An 18,813-nucleotide genomic window follows, 5' to 3' on the forward strand; every position below is an offset into this window, starting at 1 on the left:
GTCACGTAAAATGACAGAGCGGGGTCAGCACATGCTAAAGCGCACAGTGTGCAGAAGTCACCGACTGTCTGCAGAGTCAATAGTTAAAGACCTCCAGACTTCATGTGGCCTTCAGATTAGCACAACAACAGTGCATAGAGAGCTTCATGGAATGGGTGTCCATGGTTGAGCAGCTGCATCCAAGCCTTACATCACCAAGTGCAATGCAAAGAGTCGGATGCCGTTGTGTAAAGCACACAGCCACTGGACTCAGAGCAGTGGAGACATGTTCTCTGGAGTGATCAATCCCTCTTCTCTGTCTGGCAATCCGATGGACGTGTCTGGGTTTGCTGGTTGCCAGGAGAACAGCACTTGCCTGACTGCATTGTGCCAAGTGTAAAGTTTGGTGGAGGGGGGATTATGGGTGTGGGTTGTTTTTTCAGGTTTTGGGCTTGGCCCCTTAGGTCTAGTGAAGGGAACTCTTAAGGCATCAGCATACCAAGACATTTTGGACAATTTCGTGCTCCCAACTTTGTGGGAACAGTTTGGGGATGGCTCCTTCCCGTTCCAACATGACTGGGCACCAGTGCACAAAGCAAGGTCCATAAAGACATGGATGAGCAAGTTTGGGGTGGTGGAACTTGACTGGCCTGCACAGAGTCCTGAGCTCAACCCGATAGAACACATTTGGGATGAATTAGAGCAGAGACTGAGCCAAGCTTTCTCATCCGACATTAGTGCCTGACCTCACAAATGTGCTTCTGGAAGAATGGTCAAAAATTCCCATAGACACACTCCTAAACCTTGTGGACAGCCTTCCCAGAAGAGTTGAAACTGTTATATCTGCAAAGGGTGGGCCAACTCAGTATTGAACCTTACAGATTAAGACTGGGATGCCATTAAAGTTCATGTGCGTGCAAACAGGGGCATATCTGCCATGAGGCAAACAAGGCGTTTGCCTAAGGCGGCAGTTTACAGGGGAGAGGCACGCCCCCCCAGGCAAAAGGCAGGGCCACCATTGGTGAGGGTACATGCAAGGAGGGTCACCTGGGCCAAGGGACCAGCTGCAGAGGAGAGCGGAGTGGTGGGCAGATCCCCCGTGTGCGCTTGGAGCACGTGAGGGCCGAGGGCCGCTGTCAGTGTGTGCTGGGATGTGCAAGATGGCCAGAAGGTGCCAGCAGAGGAGGAAGAAGAAGAGGACAAGATCAGGGTGGAGGAGCCCCCCGCTCTTTTGCAGCCACCATCGGAGATCCTGGAGGAGATGGAACACAGGCGCCCCTCCTTGAGTGATGCTGACACTATCTGGAGGAGCCCCTGCTGGACAGGTAAGTGCTTGGAGTACTGGTGCTTCCCCACTCCTGTCTCACTGTCCCCCCGACACACTGCCCCTTACCTGTTATACTTCCCTCCCCCGTCCCATTTCCCCCCATCCGTCACACTGCCCCCTGTCACGCTGCCACCACCTGTCACCCTGCCCCACACCTGTTCCACTTCCCCCCTCCTGTCCCTCACATTGTCCCACTACCCCCCATCTGTCCCCACTGCCCCTCACCTGTCCCTCTGCGCTCCTCCTGTCCTGCTGCCCCTATCCTGTCCCATGCCCTCCATCACGCTGACCCTCACCTGTCCCTCTGCGCTCTTCCTGTCCCACTGCCCCTCACGTGTCCCTCGGTGCTCCTCCTGTCCCGCTGCCCCTATCCTGTGCCATGCCCCCCCGCCATGCTGCCCCCCACCTGTTCCTCTGCGCTCCTCCTGTACCACTGCCTCTCACCTGTCCCTCTGCTCTCCTCTTGTCCCACTGCATGTAAAGGAAAGGCAGGCATCCCAATACCTTTGGAAATATAGTGTGTATATATATATATATATATATATATATATATATATATATATGAAATACACAGACATATACCAAAGCGGGGCAATATCACAATTAATAGCAAAGCTATCATTTTCATAGGATTGGTTGGATTCTAATATATATATATATACACATACATACACACACACATACATAAATCCAAGGTGTACTGCATTCTAATCATCATTAAAGGTACATACAGAATTATCGCTATAAAATGAAACAGCATATATTACTGGGCATGTCAGCTTGTAGCAGAACATTTTACTTAAGGCCTTATTCACACGAGTGCGATTTCGCACAGAGTGACGTTACAATGGAAATCACATTGATTACAGTGGTGGCTATTCACATCAATGCAATGCAACTGCAATGCAGCTTTGGGGAAGGTACAAGTGCTACTTTGGTGTGATGAAGCATGATTTTGTGCACTATAGACTTAAATAGAAATACCCTAAAAAGGCATGTAAAATGCATTTTAGTGCATTTTTGGCAGAATTTTGTATAGTCTCCTTCTCCAACGAAAAATGCATTATCATGAAAAACACATTTAAAAAGACATAAAAAATGCACTGAAAATCAGATCAAGTCGCAGCTGCATTAGTGTGAATCTAGACTAAAAGACAGCAACAAGAACAGTCTGTTTTCCAACCACAGTCACGCACTTGACACAAAAAATGTGCTGTTTCACAAAAAAGCCACAAGATGGCACTGTTTAGCAATAATTGTTGAACTAAACTGTCCTAGTTGCATGATTTGTGAGCCACCTCTTCTAATGAAAACATTGCTGCTAAATGTTTCAGTAGAGTGCTAGAAGCTGGAATTGTATGCTGAACCAATATATTCATTTCTTTACCCCATGTGATGCAACTGTAAGATCAATTCGCTAAGCTGAATTATTTTAACTGTATTGATATTTTATTACACGATCATGTTCTGATCAAATATGATGAGAACATGATCATGTAATAAAATATTTAAATTCCTGGCTCACACCAAATTTTTAGCACATTTTTCTTTTTACAGAAACTCACTACAGTCCATTTAACATGGTTTCCTATGGGTCACATTCACATCTATGCTTTTTTTGAGGTGCTGTGTTTTTGGAAATGGTCAAGACCTTTTTTAAACGCAAAACATTGTGTTTTTGGTTCAATAGACTTCAATGGAGATGCTGTAGAAAACGCACGTAGTGCATTTTTTACGCATTTTTATGCATTTTGCACTTTTGTATTTCAATGCTTTTTATTAGTTTATAAACATTTAAAAAAAACAACGGGAGCAACAAGACACGCTCATGCAGAGGCCATCAATTGCACATAAAAAAATAAAGAAATCAGTGCTCTAACACCAACAGAGCAAAAGGTGCGCCCACGCAGGGGCTATCAATGGCACATAAATTACAAAAACATTGGCATAACATCAACAGTAACTCAAACCAAAGGCAGCTATCCACTGCCACACCAAAAACAAACAGAAATAGAAAAGGAAGGAGGATTACAAAAGGAAAAATATGACAAGGCCATGCATTTTGCATTGTTAATCTACCCAGCAAAAAGTTGCCCCCCTGACAAAAAAAAAAGCAAAATGCATTAAAAAACTCATCAGAAAAGACGCAAAACACGCCGCAAACATACTGCAAAATGGACAAAATGCATACAGCTTTGGTGTGAACCAGGCCGTAGTAGAAATTCCCACTAGTTACTGTAGCACAGTAGAGCTCAGTTACCGGTGTAGCGGCAAGATGAGTCCCCCCATGAAGATGTGTCTCCCTGACGCATCTGCGCATGTCACGGTTTCAGAGACGATCTTCATGGGGGGACTCATCTTGCCGCTACACCGGCACAGCACCTGTGTGCCTGAATGACTGCCCTCCTGCACAAGAGTGACGTCATCTCGCGCCAGACAATGAGAACACAGCTGAGCAGTCAGTAAAACACGGCTAGGTGATGCCAGCGCTGGACCATTGAAGGAAGGGAAGTATTTTGCAGATTACCTCCTCTGTATCTACAAACAGCAAATGAATCTGTGTTCCAGCAGCAGTATGGACTACGTTCTGTCTGCTGCTGAAAATAAAGAGTCAGACTTAAATTGCTTCACCGCCATTCAGGAGAAGCCTTGTAATTTTATCAATGAATACAAGGATTTCTCTGATTGGCCAAGGAGGAGAGGTGGCAGGTGACATTAGGTCCACCCAGGTTGGAACCTGACATCAAATTAATAATAATGAGATAAGGTTTGTGTCATACCCAGTTGGGCCTGAACCAGCAGAAAACTGTCAATTCCACCACCCCACAGCCACACATATTTAATGGGTAGGGATGCTGATGACATCGACCTAATATGATCACAGTTCAGCCCAAATTTTATCTCATCACTACTTATGAACTTTGGGAATTTTAGAGAATGAATAACTTCATATTTAAATTAGCCAGAGAAGGCACGGATGGCTTCTTTTCAAGTTCTTTTAGGCCCGGTTTACATTTGAGCAACACTACTGCATTCCATTTTTATAGTGCGTAGTTGGAGTGGCAACAGTCATTTGAATGGGACTCCTTCCGCTCCAAAAATGCCCTAAAAGAAGCTCATGTGCCAAATTTTAGACATGAGCCAAGTGCGTTTTACGTTCCACATTTTTGCATGGTTTTTACACGTCGTAGCACAAAATGTACGACTGCTACCTGTGTTTTTGGTGCCGTTATCATTTATTATACAAAAATGTCAGAGAAAAATATTTCTTTCAGATGTACACTATATTATAGTGTCCAATTCACACCAGAAACTGCACATTTGTGCATGCGCATTCAACGTGTGTATTTATGAGTGTTTACATGCAAATCCAGTACATTTTTTCTAAGAGTTTTAGGGGCTTGTTTGCTTGCATTTCCTTTGAGGTCGATTCCTTCTTTGGGCTTTTATGTGTGCTGTACTGATGTGCATTTACACACATTTTCATGCATTTACATGCATCATACATTGCAAAAATATGCAGGTTGCTTTATTTTTTTCACTGCACTGCATTGCATTGCAATGGTGTGAAATACGCCCATTAGATAACATGGATTTTGGACTGTACTGCGGTGTTTGCAAAAACACATCCCACTGAACCTGATGTAAATGGGCCCTTAATTATTTCTTGACATGTTTATGTACGTGAAATAGTTTAGCTTTAAAAATATAAATTAGAAATACACTTGTGGGCATTACATTGTTTGTCAGGTTTGTTTTTGGATAATACTGTGTGTCTTACATTTTTAGAAATGTGGAGACACAGCATGCAGGCTAAGCAACTGATTACTGTAAACCTGTCATGAGGGAAGCATGCAGGCTGCTGAGCTAATTTTAAAAATGTCATTTGCCTGGCTGTCCTGCTGATCCACTGGCTTCAATGCTTCCTGTCCTGTCAAAAGTATTTATATCAGGATTATCTGAGTGCAGGCTATGCATAATTGATGAGATTCAAACTGTTAAAGCTGAAGTTTAGGTTTGGCAATTTTTACATAGTCCAGGTTGGACCAATGCAAGTATGTATGTGCCATAACTGTGAGATCCCTGTGGAAGCTGGAAATCACTGTAACAGGTACTGCTACTACAGTGATTGCTGCTAGCTTCTGGGTCCCCTCCCGAGCAGCACAGGAAATCATTCGCTTGGCATGAGCACCATTCAGAGAACACTTTGCAGTTTCAAAATGAATGCAAAGTGTTCTCTGGTTGGATGAGGTAGTCTGATATCACCAGCCTGCCTCTCCAATTGGTCCAATCATTGATTGATTTTCATTGTGTCTGCAAAGTGTTCACTGAATGGCACCCGTACCGAGTGATTAACGTGATTAACCTCCTGCGTTCACAATACAACAGGGCAGCCGCTCAGAGCATGACCTGGAAGCAAGTGGAAATCACTGGAGCATCAGTGCCTACAAAGTGATTTCCAACTTCCACAGGGATCCCACAGGTATGGCATATATGCTTACGTTGGTCCAAGCTGTATAAATATCTTCCATACCTAAACTTCAGCTTTAAAGCTGGAGAGTCAATGTGACGATATTGATTTAAATCCCTAAATAGGACTTGCTTGCTAGAACTATGTAATATTAATCCAAATGCTGCTGAGAGAGTGTTTGAGTTTAAAGGGCATCCACCACCAAAAATAAATAGATAACTACTTAGATAGCATGCCATGTTCCCAATCAGTGTTTAGATTAACACAAAGTAATACAAAGTTCACTTCAAGTATTTCTAAAGGCAAAACTTTTTTTTTGGTTTTTGATAGAGTGGAGAGAAATTAGAACATGTGTCAGTTCTTCATTGCTGTCTGTACCCCCATTAGATAGATTATTACTCTCTATTTGCTCTGTTGACTGTTATCACTAAAGGTGAATCTGAAACAAAATCCAAAATTTTGGGTTCTCATCAGAACAAGAACAGAGGGGGAATTTTTCACCTGTAATACCTTACCCACCTCAAACTCAATGTTAATAATTGTAATGGAATGACTTAGCTTTTTTTTTCAACCTCATATTGGTTCAGGAGAGCCATATTTTCAGTATAAAGCTAAGAACAAAGCAACATGATATAAAAGTAGCAAGGGGAAGTTCAAAAATAAACTTAGAAAAAATAATTTTCTAAAGGAGTAGCTGATGCTTGCAACAGACTGCCAGCAGAGGTGTATGTTAAGCAAGGATATAAATATATGAGATGACCTTGGGGAAGGGTCTTTGTTCTTCCAGGCTTTGCCTGGGGAGGTGGTTATGTTGGATGACTTTCACCTCCCAGGCCTGCTTCCTGGGAAGGGTCTTTGCTAAAAGAGGGGCATGAACAGCAGGGCAGAGGGAAGGGTTAGACAAATGGCAGAAGCTGCCCAAAGTAGATGATTGGTTGCTAGGACACAGGACCATCCTAGCAACCAACCACCTGTTTGGCAGCTCCCTCCCTTCGTCCAGACCAGCTGTGTCTCCAGCACTTTGCCCTGCTGTGTAAGATAGGACTGTGGGGAATGGGGGGCTGGGATGGGAAGGGAGGTTTTAGGTCAAAGGGGCTGAGGACACTGGTATGAATGGGGGCTTTGATGTGAAGAGGGAATGGGATGTAAAAGGGATGGGTGGGGGGCAGAGAAGTGAAGACTCTGATATGAGGAGGGTGATTGTGATGTGAAGGGGACAGTCATGTAAGGGGGGACTGTTATGTGAAGGGTAGACTGAGGACACTGTTATAAAGGGGTGGGTCACTGTAGTTTGAAGGTGGGGCAGAGGACATTGATGTTGAGGGGGGACTGTGGTGTAATGTGGAGGGTTGCACTGAGGCAAAATAAAAAAAATCCAACATCTACTTTCTTGCCTTTTCTAGCTTTTATCCAAGGAACATTCCATCTCACGTGAGGCCAACTACTGAATTTAAATGGAGGACAACATCTGAGGAGGTGTTTTGCACCCTGAACACCTGTAGATTGAGTAGCAAATCATTTCAGTGAATCCTGCATAACCTGATTTATCAAGGCAACTACTTCCCTTTTATCAGAGTTTTTCTCTTTGCTGCTTCAACAAAGCAATTATCACAAACTGTTTTTCCAGGAATTACCTTTTTTGGGTAGGCCCAACAACCATCCCTCAGAGATCCATGGTGCTGGTGGAAGCTGTGTAACCTGAATGAGTGATGTCTAGAACAGCTTTGCAGAATATCTTTCTCTAGATGCTACATTCCTCTCTCTTGATGGCTGCTTTAAGTGGAAACTCAACCTGACAGGGCTGAACAGACAGAGCAGCATGTAACGGTACCGACCCAGACTGCGCTTGAGTACTTCCGTTAGAATACCGCTTCCCTGTCCGAACACCGACAACATACACCACAGTCGCCCATACAAGATTAGAAGACACCAGTCTTTCTGAGCATGGAACTCTTTATTTTAAACTCAAGGGGCATTTTATACAATACACACTGAGACTGATCACATGATCATATGCAAATGCAGCTATATACAGAAATAGACTTAACACTCTAAACAGTAAGTTAATTAGGTTAGCTAGCTGGGTGATCAAAACAAAAGGTGAATGGGAATTCACACCTAGACAATGGTTTGATGAATTAGGATCTCACTACAGAGCAGACAGTCAGGCTCCTACACTGGAGTAGAGGAGAGGCCAGCCTGATCAGCTCTTTCAATTCACTTGTCTAGTTCAGAATCAACAACCAGGAATAGTCTTCATATGAAGTAATACCAACCGCATTCTCAGAATCCATTAGTCACCCTGTGCCCCTAAGAGACACAGGGTGACTTGTACATAAGACAGATATGGGGAGCTGAGACAGGGGTCTCCCGACCTCTGCAAAGTAAGCTGGGTTCCATAAGCCTCCCACCCAAAGTGACTCCCATCACACCACATATCAAACTTTACCACCCTGAATGCAGCCAGAGAACTTAGTGATGTTGCACCTAATTTGGTATATCTGAAGCCCTTGCAGTGACAGCTAGTGCTCCATCAGTTATATAAAAGAATGCATGCCATTAAGTTCCTAATATAGTGCCGCAAAATGCCTCAGCCTCCCTTCCTTATTTGGCCATCACCTACCTTCCAGGCTGGAAGACCCCACATATCGCATCATGGACTGTGTTGTGGTAACAGGCATTGGTAAACTACAGGCTGTGGCATCAGTAGCCTATACAGTGTCACATGCTCCTGGCTGCTTCCTGGCAGAGCCATGCATGCACTGTGGCGGCCACTAAATGGGTAAAAAATGGCCACCAGATTCATCACCTCAAATGACCTGACAGCTGTACCTGCACAGTAGCTACTATCCTCTGCCACTCATGCACAGAACATACACTAGTGACTGGAATTAGGAGAGATGAGTAACTCTGTGAAAGGCACCTTGTGTGATCCACCACACTGTGGCCAGGAACTTAATCTGAAAGGTTAAAAGAGCCCACTGACTACTAGCCTTGCCTCTCTAGATTTTTAGTGCTGGCAGGCCCAGCACTGCTCCCCCACTCCACAGGGCATCCTCACCCAAATCACTGGCCATGTAAAGAACTTCACTCAGGAGAGGAAATCCAACAAAAGTTACCATAGATTTGCCACGGCACAGGTAAGGGGGATTCTGTGCTTGTAGTCCTATGAAGAGAGAACAGTGGAGTTTCAATTTGTTGGTATGGGGTCCTACGGGTGCCCAACTCATATGTATGCTGCCAAAAGAAAGTCAGGATAAAAAAGTTCTGACTATGCATACATCTTAAGCTTTAACCGTTCACCACTGCAATTTCTATGCAATATCAATGTGGAAGCTGTACACCGAAATGCTGTCTGCAAAGCTTGTATGAGTATAATGATATCCCTCTTAGGATCCAAAAACAGGTCATGTTTTTGGTATAGTAGTAGCATTGTAAAACATAAAAACATATTTATTATTTTATCTATGACTCTGTACAGAAAACTGAAAAGGGTGCTTAGTGGTACTTATTAGTTTGGTGAGAAAACATTACGGGACTTTATGTGCATATTTTTGCTAATGCTCTTTTTCATCTGAAGTGGCTGTTATATCATAATGAGGATTGCTTAGTTTTCACTCTTGGATGGTTTTAGAAATGTCAGCAAGGATCTTTTACTATTATTATACTAGACATTATAAAATATAAATTTATATAATTGGCTGTTGTGTGCATTTTTCAGGAAGCAGGACCCAACTATGAAACGTTTTCTCAGCGGAGACAATGAAGCCTTTCTTATCTATTTCTAAAAACAGACTTGCTTGTGGCTACTATATTCTGTTCAGATGTCCCGCCAGCATCTCACTCTCTCTAAATCTAAAATAATCCAATTAGGCATTAAGGGATTTCTGAAAACATTCTCTTGCTGTCATGCTTGTCACTGCAGTGTCTGTCTGAGCAGGCGGGTTGTCTTCTTGCCGAGTTATAAATCAGTGGCAGGAGCTGGTTTAACACTGACCCCCAGAGAAAACTGAGGACATTCTGTGTCCTGACCAATAAATACTGGTTTGTTTTTAGGAAGAAAAGATGCATTCTATGCATTTATGCTGAACACCCAAGTTGAAGCCAAATGAATACAGGGGTCAAAAATTAGATACTTAATTAGTGAGCTATTTTTATATAGCTCAGTGTCATTTAATTAAACTGATTGTATCATTTGGGTATATTTTTACTTATTTAATAAGTCAGTTTTAGCATTGTATATTATAGGTTTGTAATTATATGAAGTTAATTTAAGATCTGAACTAGGGGCGGACTGACCATTTGGAAACTTGGGCACTGCCCGAGGGCCCGGGGTCAGTAGGGGGCCCCATGAGATGCCCCTGGTACCTTTCTCATAGGCTTTTTTGAGTTTGGGCAAGGACACAGGGGCCCCATGATCCCCTATTGCCCGGGGGGCCCATGAGTTATCAGTCCACCCCTGATCTGAACTGTCTGCTCAAGTATTTAAATGCAGTCAGATAAATTTAAAGGTCAGCTCCACACAAACTGATAAAAACAAGTATCAGCGGACTGAGGAGTAAAATGTGTTTGAAAAGTTGTATCCAGGATGTCAGATCTGTGCAGTAAAGGAAACCTATACTGGCAGCCAAATGGAAGCTTTTGATTTTGGATATTGCTCATCTCTCCTGAAAATGATAGTTGCCTGGCTGTCATTACTTTCTAAATCAATGACCCAAAATGACTATGCAGATCAGCTCATCTAACATCAGCTTCTGCATGCCTGTTCCTGTTCCTGGACAGTAAATATAAAATAATGGAAGCCATTTTATTAGAATAAGAGTTGGTCAAATAGCATTTTAATAGGGAAGGTCACTAATGGCAGACTCTTATTTCACTTAGTATAAGCTTCCTTTTATTAATTTATTATTACAGGTGCTTATATAGTGCCATCAATTTATGCAGTGCTTTATATATATATATATATATATATATATATACACACAGTACATTCACATCAGTCCCTAATGCTCAAGAGGCATACAATCTAAAGTCCCTCACTCACATTCATACATACACATACTAGGGCCAAATTAGACTGGAGCCAATTAACCTACCAGCATGTCTTTGAAGTGTGGGAGTAAACTGGAGTACCTGGAGGAAACCCACGCAGGCACAGGGAGAACATGCAAACTCCAGACAGGTGGTGCTGTGGTTGGAATTCAAACCAACAACCCCAGCACTACCAGGCAGAAGGGCTAACCATTCAGCCACTGTGCTACCAACATTCCTTTGTGGTGTGCATTTTCAATGCAGCTTTGAATTTAGAATTTGGAGTAGAAAGAGTTAACAGCCATTGACCAAGATTAGTTAATGATTGTCCTCAGTGCATCAAAACACAAGTGCTGCCCATTTCACTTAGTATAAGCTTCCTTTTTTTCCCCAGATGACTTCTGTTGGAGAGGGTAATGTACAGGTCCAACAGTTACTCAAATTAGGATTTCCAAGAAGTATATCAGAGAATCACTAATGTGGAAGTGAGTGCCAGCAATATTTTTTTTTATCTCATCAGTATCAGTGGAGTTACCCTTTCAAGTGAAAGATATATTTTGCTGCTTTCAGGAGCATGACCATATTTACCGTCGCCATCTTCACAACACCTTTACTCTTCGGGCATTGGGCCACTAATCAAGTAACTTGTGCACATGCATGCTGGAATTGCATTGTTCTGCTACCTGGCTCTATTCTTGACATCTTACACATGACAGGAATGGGCTGGCAGTTTACACTGCTGAGTGAGTGCACCACAGGCAGTGTGCGTTAGAGAAAAAAATGCTTGTAGGAAGAGGAAAGTTTTTCTTTTTTTCATACAAAATGAGGTTGATTTTCCATAGGCAAGTTGACTGTGCACTTTGCAAGTGCCAGCGCATTCCTGGTCTTGTAATCTGCAAGGGCATTTGCTCCAGTACGTAAATGATGTGAAGCTTGCCTTCAAAGAATACTTAATCACATGCAAGGAGAATATAAAAAAACAGGATTTCTTTTCCTGCACATGATTGCATAATGGAAGTCAGCAGAGCTTCCCGTCATTTACTAAACTGTGGCGCAACTGCCCTTGGAAACTGCACGATCTATTTGCCTTTAGTAAATACACCCCAACGCTGTAGACTTACTAAGACCTCAGGTTGGCTTTAAGGTCAACTACTAGGAGAGATAGATTAGAAAAATATCTTACAATGAATACCTCCAAATGTTTCTGTAAGTCCAGCTATCTAAAAAAAAATAGCTATTTTTAGCAATTAAGATAAAAATTATAAAAATAACATAAAGTGGTTTTGTCAACACTTAAACATTATGCTTTGCTGATTTTCTCTCTTCCCACAATCCATAATACTTTTACAGATGAATAAAGAGTTAAATGATAAGTGCATTTCTACATCACTGTGCACAGTGATGTACAGTCATGGCCGAAATTGTTGGCACCCTTGATATTTCTCCAGGAAATCATGTATTTCTCACGAAACGTATTGCATTAACACATGTTTTGCTATACACATGTTTATTCCCTTTGTGTGTATTGGGACAAAACAAAAAAAGGGAGGAAAGAAAGCAAATTCGACATAATGTCACACAAACCTCCAAAAATGGGCTGGACAAAAGTATTGGCACCCTTTCACAACTGCGGATAAATAAGAATGTTACAAGCATGTGATGCTCCTGTAAACTCACCTGGGGCAAGTAACAGGTGTGGGCAATATAGAAATCACACCTGAAAGCAGATAAAAAGGAGAGACGTTCACTTAACCTTTGCATTGTGTGTCTGTCTGTGCCACACTAAGCATGGACAACAGAAAGAGGAGACGAGAACTGTCTGAGGACCTGAGAACCAAAATTGTGGCAAAATATCAACAATCTCAAGGTTACAAGTCCATCTCCAGAGAACTAGATTTGCCTTTGTCCACAGTGCGCAACATTATCAAGAAGTTTGCAACCCATGGCACTGTAGCTAATCTCCCTGGTCGTGGACGGATGAGGAAAATTGATGAAAGATTGCAACGCAGAATAGTCCGGATGGTGGATAAGCAGCCCCAAACATGTTCCAAAGACATTCAAGCTGTCCTGCAGGCTCAGGGAGCATCAGTGTCAGCGCGAACTATCCGTCGACATTTAAATGAAATGAAACGCTATGGCAGGAGACCCAGGAGGACCCCACTGCTGACACAGAGACATAAAAAAGCAAGACTACAGTTTGCCAAAATGTACTTGAGTAAGCCAAAAGCCTTCTGGGAAAACGTCTTGTGGACAGATGAGACCAAGATAGAGCTTTTCGGTAAAGCACATCATTCTACTGTTTACCGAAAACGGAATGAGGCCTACAAAGAACAAAACACAGTACCTACGGTAAAATATGGTGGAGGTTCAATGATGTTTTGGGGTTGTTTTGCTGCCTCTGGCACTGGGTGCCTTGACTGTGTGCAAGGCATCATGAAATCTGAGGATTACCAAAGGATTTTGGGTCGCACTGTAGGGCCCAGTGTCAGAAAGCTGGGTTTGCGTCCAAGATCCTGGGTCTTCCAGCAGGACAATGACCCCAAACATACGTCAAAAAGCACTCAGAAATGGATGGCAAAGAAGCGCTGGAGAGTTCTGAAGTGGCCAGCAATGAGCCCAGATCTAAATCCCATTGAACACCTGTGGAGAGATCTTAAAATTGCTGTTGGGAAAAGGTGTCCTTCCAATAAGAGAGACCTGGAGCTGTTTGCAAAGGAAGAGTGGTCCAAAATTCCGGGTGAGAGGTGTCAGAAGCTTATTGATGGTTATAGGAAGCGACTGATTTCAGTTATGTTTTCCAAAGGGTGTGCAACCAAATATTAAGTTAAGGGTGCCAATACTTTTGTCCAGCCCATTTTTGGGGTTTTGTGTGACATTATGTCATATTTGCTTTTCTGCCTCTGTTTTATATTTGTTCCAATACATACAAAGGGAATAAACATGTGTATAGCAAAACATGTGTTAATGCAATACCTTTTTTGTGTGAAATACTTGATTTTCAGGAAAAATATCAAGGGTGCCAACAATTTCGGCCATGACTGTATATATACTCATTGCACTAGGGTGAACATAAGACAACATCAGCAGCAGTAGACCCAGCAAGCACAGGGCATCCCTAACCCTTGGAAATTAGCCACCATACTTCTGAGCTTGACGTTAAATACACTACAAAGGACAGACCTGGTCTAAATGGGCCCTTAAGAGGATCTCTCATAGCTGAGGCAATATCGGTGTAGCACAGCACAATAAGACACTTCAGAAACTGCTGCTGCTTTTTAAAACCATGATGAAATTGTTAATTCCCAGTCAGTGGTTTTGGTACTTTCCATGTAAATTATTAATTATTAAACTGCCACTGATCTGGTAAATAGAAACAGTATAGAGGAAGCTAAAACCTTGCAGAGAATTCTGTAACATGGCTGGGCAACTTTGTAACATTTTAACCCTAATTTGGTTATTTACAGACTCCCAAAGGGCAAACTTAATAGACTGCTGTACCTGCAAGCACTTTACTATAAGTGACAGTCTGTATTTCAAAGAGAAGTTCAGGAATTAAATAAAACAAACATACATACTCACTAAGGTGGACGCAGCAGCAGTCTGATGCTGAAGCTCTCCCTCACTGCCTCTAAGACTGAGAACTGAGCGATCAAAGATGCAGAGATATGCATTTTCTAGGACTTTTCCACTATGATAGGCAGTTACTGTAGGCACAATTAAACTTATTTATCTAGCCATACACTCCTTCCTGGTATTTCTTTTTTTACTATGGAAAAGAGATTTTTTTTCTTAATTTTTGGTATCAGCAAACAAAAAAGTTTGTAAATGTTTGTCTGTATTTACTTATATAACTAAGAAAACAAACTGTATTTTTTCCAGTAGTGATTGTAGTATGGATTGTCATATAAATGGCAGATATGTTTGAAGGAAAAGGTGCAGGTTAAGAGACGTCAGCTTAGTTTTAGTGGCAAAGGTTAGGCGTTTAATTAAAATTAGTTTCAGACTATGGAGGTTAAGGGTATGTTTAGGCTTTAGGGAGTTATGGTTTGTTCTCCAAGTCCCTACATCATTGCAAGGCACATTAATGATTTCAGGACTGAGGAAAGGAGCGACAGAACTTGGTGGTGGACCAGAAATCTAACATTCCTGGATGTACTGTATGATGTAAAGGATTGCACAGACCAGGGGCGGACTGACAACTCATGGGGCCCCTGGGCAATAGGGGATCATGGGGCCCCTGTGTCCTTGCCCACACTCAAAGAACACCCAAAAAAGCCTATAAAAGGTACCAGGGGCATTTCATGGGGCCCCCTACTGACCCTGGGCCCTCGGGCAGTGCCCGAGTGCTCAAATGTTCAGTCTGCCCCTGATAGAGACATTGTAGTTCCTGAAGAAAACAAACTATGCAATGTGGGAGGTGGTACAGGTAAGTATATTTCTATTTTTACAGAGGAGCCTTCCCTATGACTTTTTGATTTTGCAACAAGGTCAGTTTCACGTAAACCAATTAATTGGTTTACGTGAAAGTTATAGCATTTACAAATGGCGGTATATATACTGGGATTTTTTTTTGTTTTACATTTTTACTAGTAATGGTGGCAATCAGCGACTTTGACAGTGACACCAATATAGTGATCAGTGCTAAAAAAAAAAGCACTGGCATTGTACTAATGGCACTGGTCAGGAAGGGGTTAACATGAGGGGCGATCAAAGGGTTAACTGTGTGCTGGGTGTGTTTTACTATGGGGTGTTGTGTGCTTCACTGTAAGCACACTGCTTTGGATGGCTGTGCACAGGGCTGAGCTGACAGGGAGGAGAACTGTTAGTAAATAAAACAGTTCTCCTCCCCGTCGGAGAACCTCGGTAATTACCGGGCACCAGCGAGTAATCACTATATATATATATATATATATATATATATATATATATATATATACAGTATATATGTGTGTAATTTTGCGCACCTGTGCTGCCCTGTAGAAGTGAAGTAGTAAAAATGAAGCTTCAGGGCTTGGGTAAGGGAATAAAGAGGAGATTCACTCTTACCATAAAAAGTACAACCTTTAGAAATGTTTAGTAATGCCAGTCTACAAATAAATTCTTTCAGATGCTTTTCATTCTTTGCATACCTTTTTTTCTTTTCCTTCTTGTTCTTCTTATGGTAGCCATTTTGATTAAGGGCAGATGAATCCATCTCCCTTTCCTTCCTTAAACTCTGCTTATAATTCTGGTTCTGCCTCCTGGAACATGTGACAGGAAGTTCTCAGGATGCAGCTGTGAGGCCAGGATTACATTACCAATGCCTCTTGAGTTTTGGACAGAGTGGATAGGGATTAGAACACATGGCAATTTTTAATTGCTGCCTGTGCCCCCATTACGGAGATTAATTCTCTCTATTTGTCCTGCTTACCATTAGCATTGAAAGTGAAAGTAAAAGAAAATCACAAATTTTGGGTTGTCCCAAGGAAAGTAATATAGCAGATATTTTCCAATAGGGACATTAGTTCTAGTGGCCTGGGGGGTACCTAAGGGATTCCCTTAATTTGCAGTGATTTCCTCTCACTTCCTGTTTTGGCTATGGGACAGGAAGTGAAGGAAAATCTCCCCAAATGGGATAGTGATGGCAAAAAATGAACCAACAGGGGTTATAATCCTCCTTTACTCTATCCAAAATGAAAAAAAAGTTTTGTTTATAGTTCTTCTTTAATTAATGAATGCGAGATGATTTAACTTATTCATATTTCATACCAGCATGCAGAGCTGTATGCTGATGTGATTTTAATAAAAAGGGCGGAAGGCCCGTTTTAGGTGTTAGGGTAAATCTAAGGCCTCATTCATTTGGGAGATCAGTACACCTGTACAGAGGGCACTGTTTACCCACCTGGGAATCACAGGTGGTTCATGCAGGCGCATGCAGGCGGCCTATTCAAATCTATTATTATAGGTGAACCGCTGCACAAATCTTCACTGACTTTCACACATATCTGTAGTGGACTGATGTACACCTCAGGACGCAGTCTGTCTGTCCCCCTCATAATTCATACCAGCCCTTATCTAGGATAAAGATTTGGCATTGAGCAGGACCTAGTGCAAAAAAAAAAAAAAGAGGCGTTGGGTTCCTCTAAACTCTATACCAGACCCTCCTTTTGCTGGAATACATACTACAGGTGCACCACTTCACTTGAAGGTTTATTCATCCCCATCTTGTTATTTAAAGTAATTTTGTATCTTTTATTGTTGCCCTTCCAGCCTTATTAAACAAAAACACTCCCTGCTGAGCAATATTTGTTTAAAATGTCTTTTGCATTGTTACATGTTCACTATGGTAGTGCCTAGCTTTTTCATCAAATGCTTGCAAATTGGCCTTGAGAAGGCCAGAAACAAGTTATAAGATTTTGCTCCCATAGATTTCCATTTGGTAAGTTTACGGTTTGTGGATCTTTGGTTCACTAATCACAAATTATTACAGTTAGGTTAAAAAAAATACTTCCATCCAGTTCAAAATTGCATGCACACATAAACAAAAAACCAGACTAGCAAGGCACAGTCATGTACAGTTGACAGATTACTGCTCAATAGACAATATCTATACTGTGATCCATAGTTAATGTAAATAAAACAGTGAAAAAAAAATTACCAGCATCCTTTTTCTTGTCTCTGGACAGTTCATGCACAGTGGCCCCAATATCTTTCCTTAGACATCGGGCAATTTCATCCAGCGCTGTGGTACTTTTGTTGTCCAAATTGATGAAAAACTGGTACTCATCTTTGTTGAGACGAGAAGGTCTGGACTCTATGTGGGTCAGACTAACTCCCCGTTCCTGTAAGGAAAAACGTAGTTAAAAGTGGATCATACAAAAACATCACATTTCACAGCAATGTTTTATTGTGATATTTAAATCTTTCACTGCCAGGCCCTGCACTCCACTTTTAAACTCATGTGGCCAGACCATTTTTGCAATTTGTCCACTGCTTTTTTATTTTTCCATTACAACTTTTAGAGTTTGTAAAGGACCCCTCAAAACATATATTTTTTGAAAGCACATGACCAGTAGGATAAAAAGGTGCTAATATATTTGTGCAAAGGTTTATCAAAACATTATTTTCTCTAAAAATACACTAAAATCATTAGTAGCAGGTACAAACAGAAAATTTAAACAAATTCCTACTAAATTCCTACTAAATATAAATACTTAACCTGTATTGAGTTAATAAACAACAAATATTTGCAAAATTTCAAACTTTCGCCTTTTTGAAAAATGGTTCAAATTGCACTGCATAAAACTGTAAATATCCAAATATCTCGAAATCTGGAGGTTTTCATTTTTCACATACAGCTTTCAGAGTTTGTAAAAGATCCCCCAAACCATATATTTTCTGAAAGTGCATGACATTTAGAATATGAAGGAGGTGTTACTAATTTTTAGGGCCACATGATATACAAATGTTTATCAAAACAATATTTTTTCTAAAAATACACATAAATCGTTATAAGAAGATACAAACACAGCAAATTTTACTAGATTCTTGCCATATTCATACTAAATATAAAATTGTACAAAGCATCTTTTTTGTGAAAATTGAACGTATGCAAAACTGTAAATAACCAAATTTCTCAAAATCTTGAGGTTTTCATGTTTCACTAATAGCTTTCAGAGTTTGCAAAAGACATCCCAAGCTATATATTTTCTGAAAGTACATGACCAGTAGAATAAAAGGAAGGTGCTAATGATTTTTAAGGGCCTTTAAACTAAAATTCTTATTTGCACACATAAATACAAAATAGCTTACACAAATCCTGCTAAATTCATACTAAGGCCTCATTCACACGAGGTGTACTAAAGTGTAAGCCCATGGAGTTTACCCACACAGGGATGGACAGGTGGTCTGTGCATCCCTGTGCAGGTAGTCCCACTTATGTTAATTGGGTTGCAGTGGCTGTAAGGACAGAGCCACTGCTCCCCATCTGACATCTGTATGGCTGTAGTTGCATGGCCCCAAATGC

General features: G+C 41.5%; 1 protein-coding gene across 2 annotated transcripts in view; it reads right to left on the reverse strand.

Moving 5' to 3' along the window:
- Window positions 1-18,813, reverse strand: part of PAH (phenylalanine hydroxylase) — an 83,968-nt gene that overhangs the window by 34,335 nt on the left and 30,820 nt on the right. For both annotated transcript variants that reach the window (XM_089651817.1, XM_089651818.1), the window contains exon 3: window positions 17,446-17,629. In XM_089651817.1, the coding sequence (XP_089507943.1) occupies window positions 17,446-17,629 (184 nt within the window). The remainder of the gene's footprint in view (window positions 1-17,445; window positions 17,630-18,813) is intronic.

The sequence above is a fragment of the Staurois parvus genome, unplaced genomic scaffold (assembly GCF_062004578.1).
Source record: "Staurois parvus isolate SC_StPar_1 unplaced genomic scaffold, SC_StPar_1.0 ptg000025l, whole genome shotgun sequence".
Lineage (NCBI taxonomy): Eukaryota > Metazoa > Chordata > Amphibia > Anura > Ranidae > Staurois > Staurois parvus.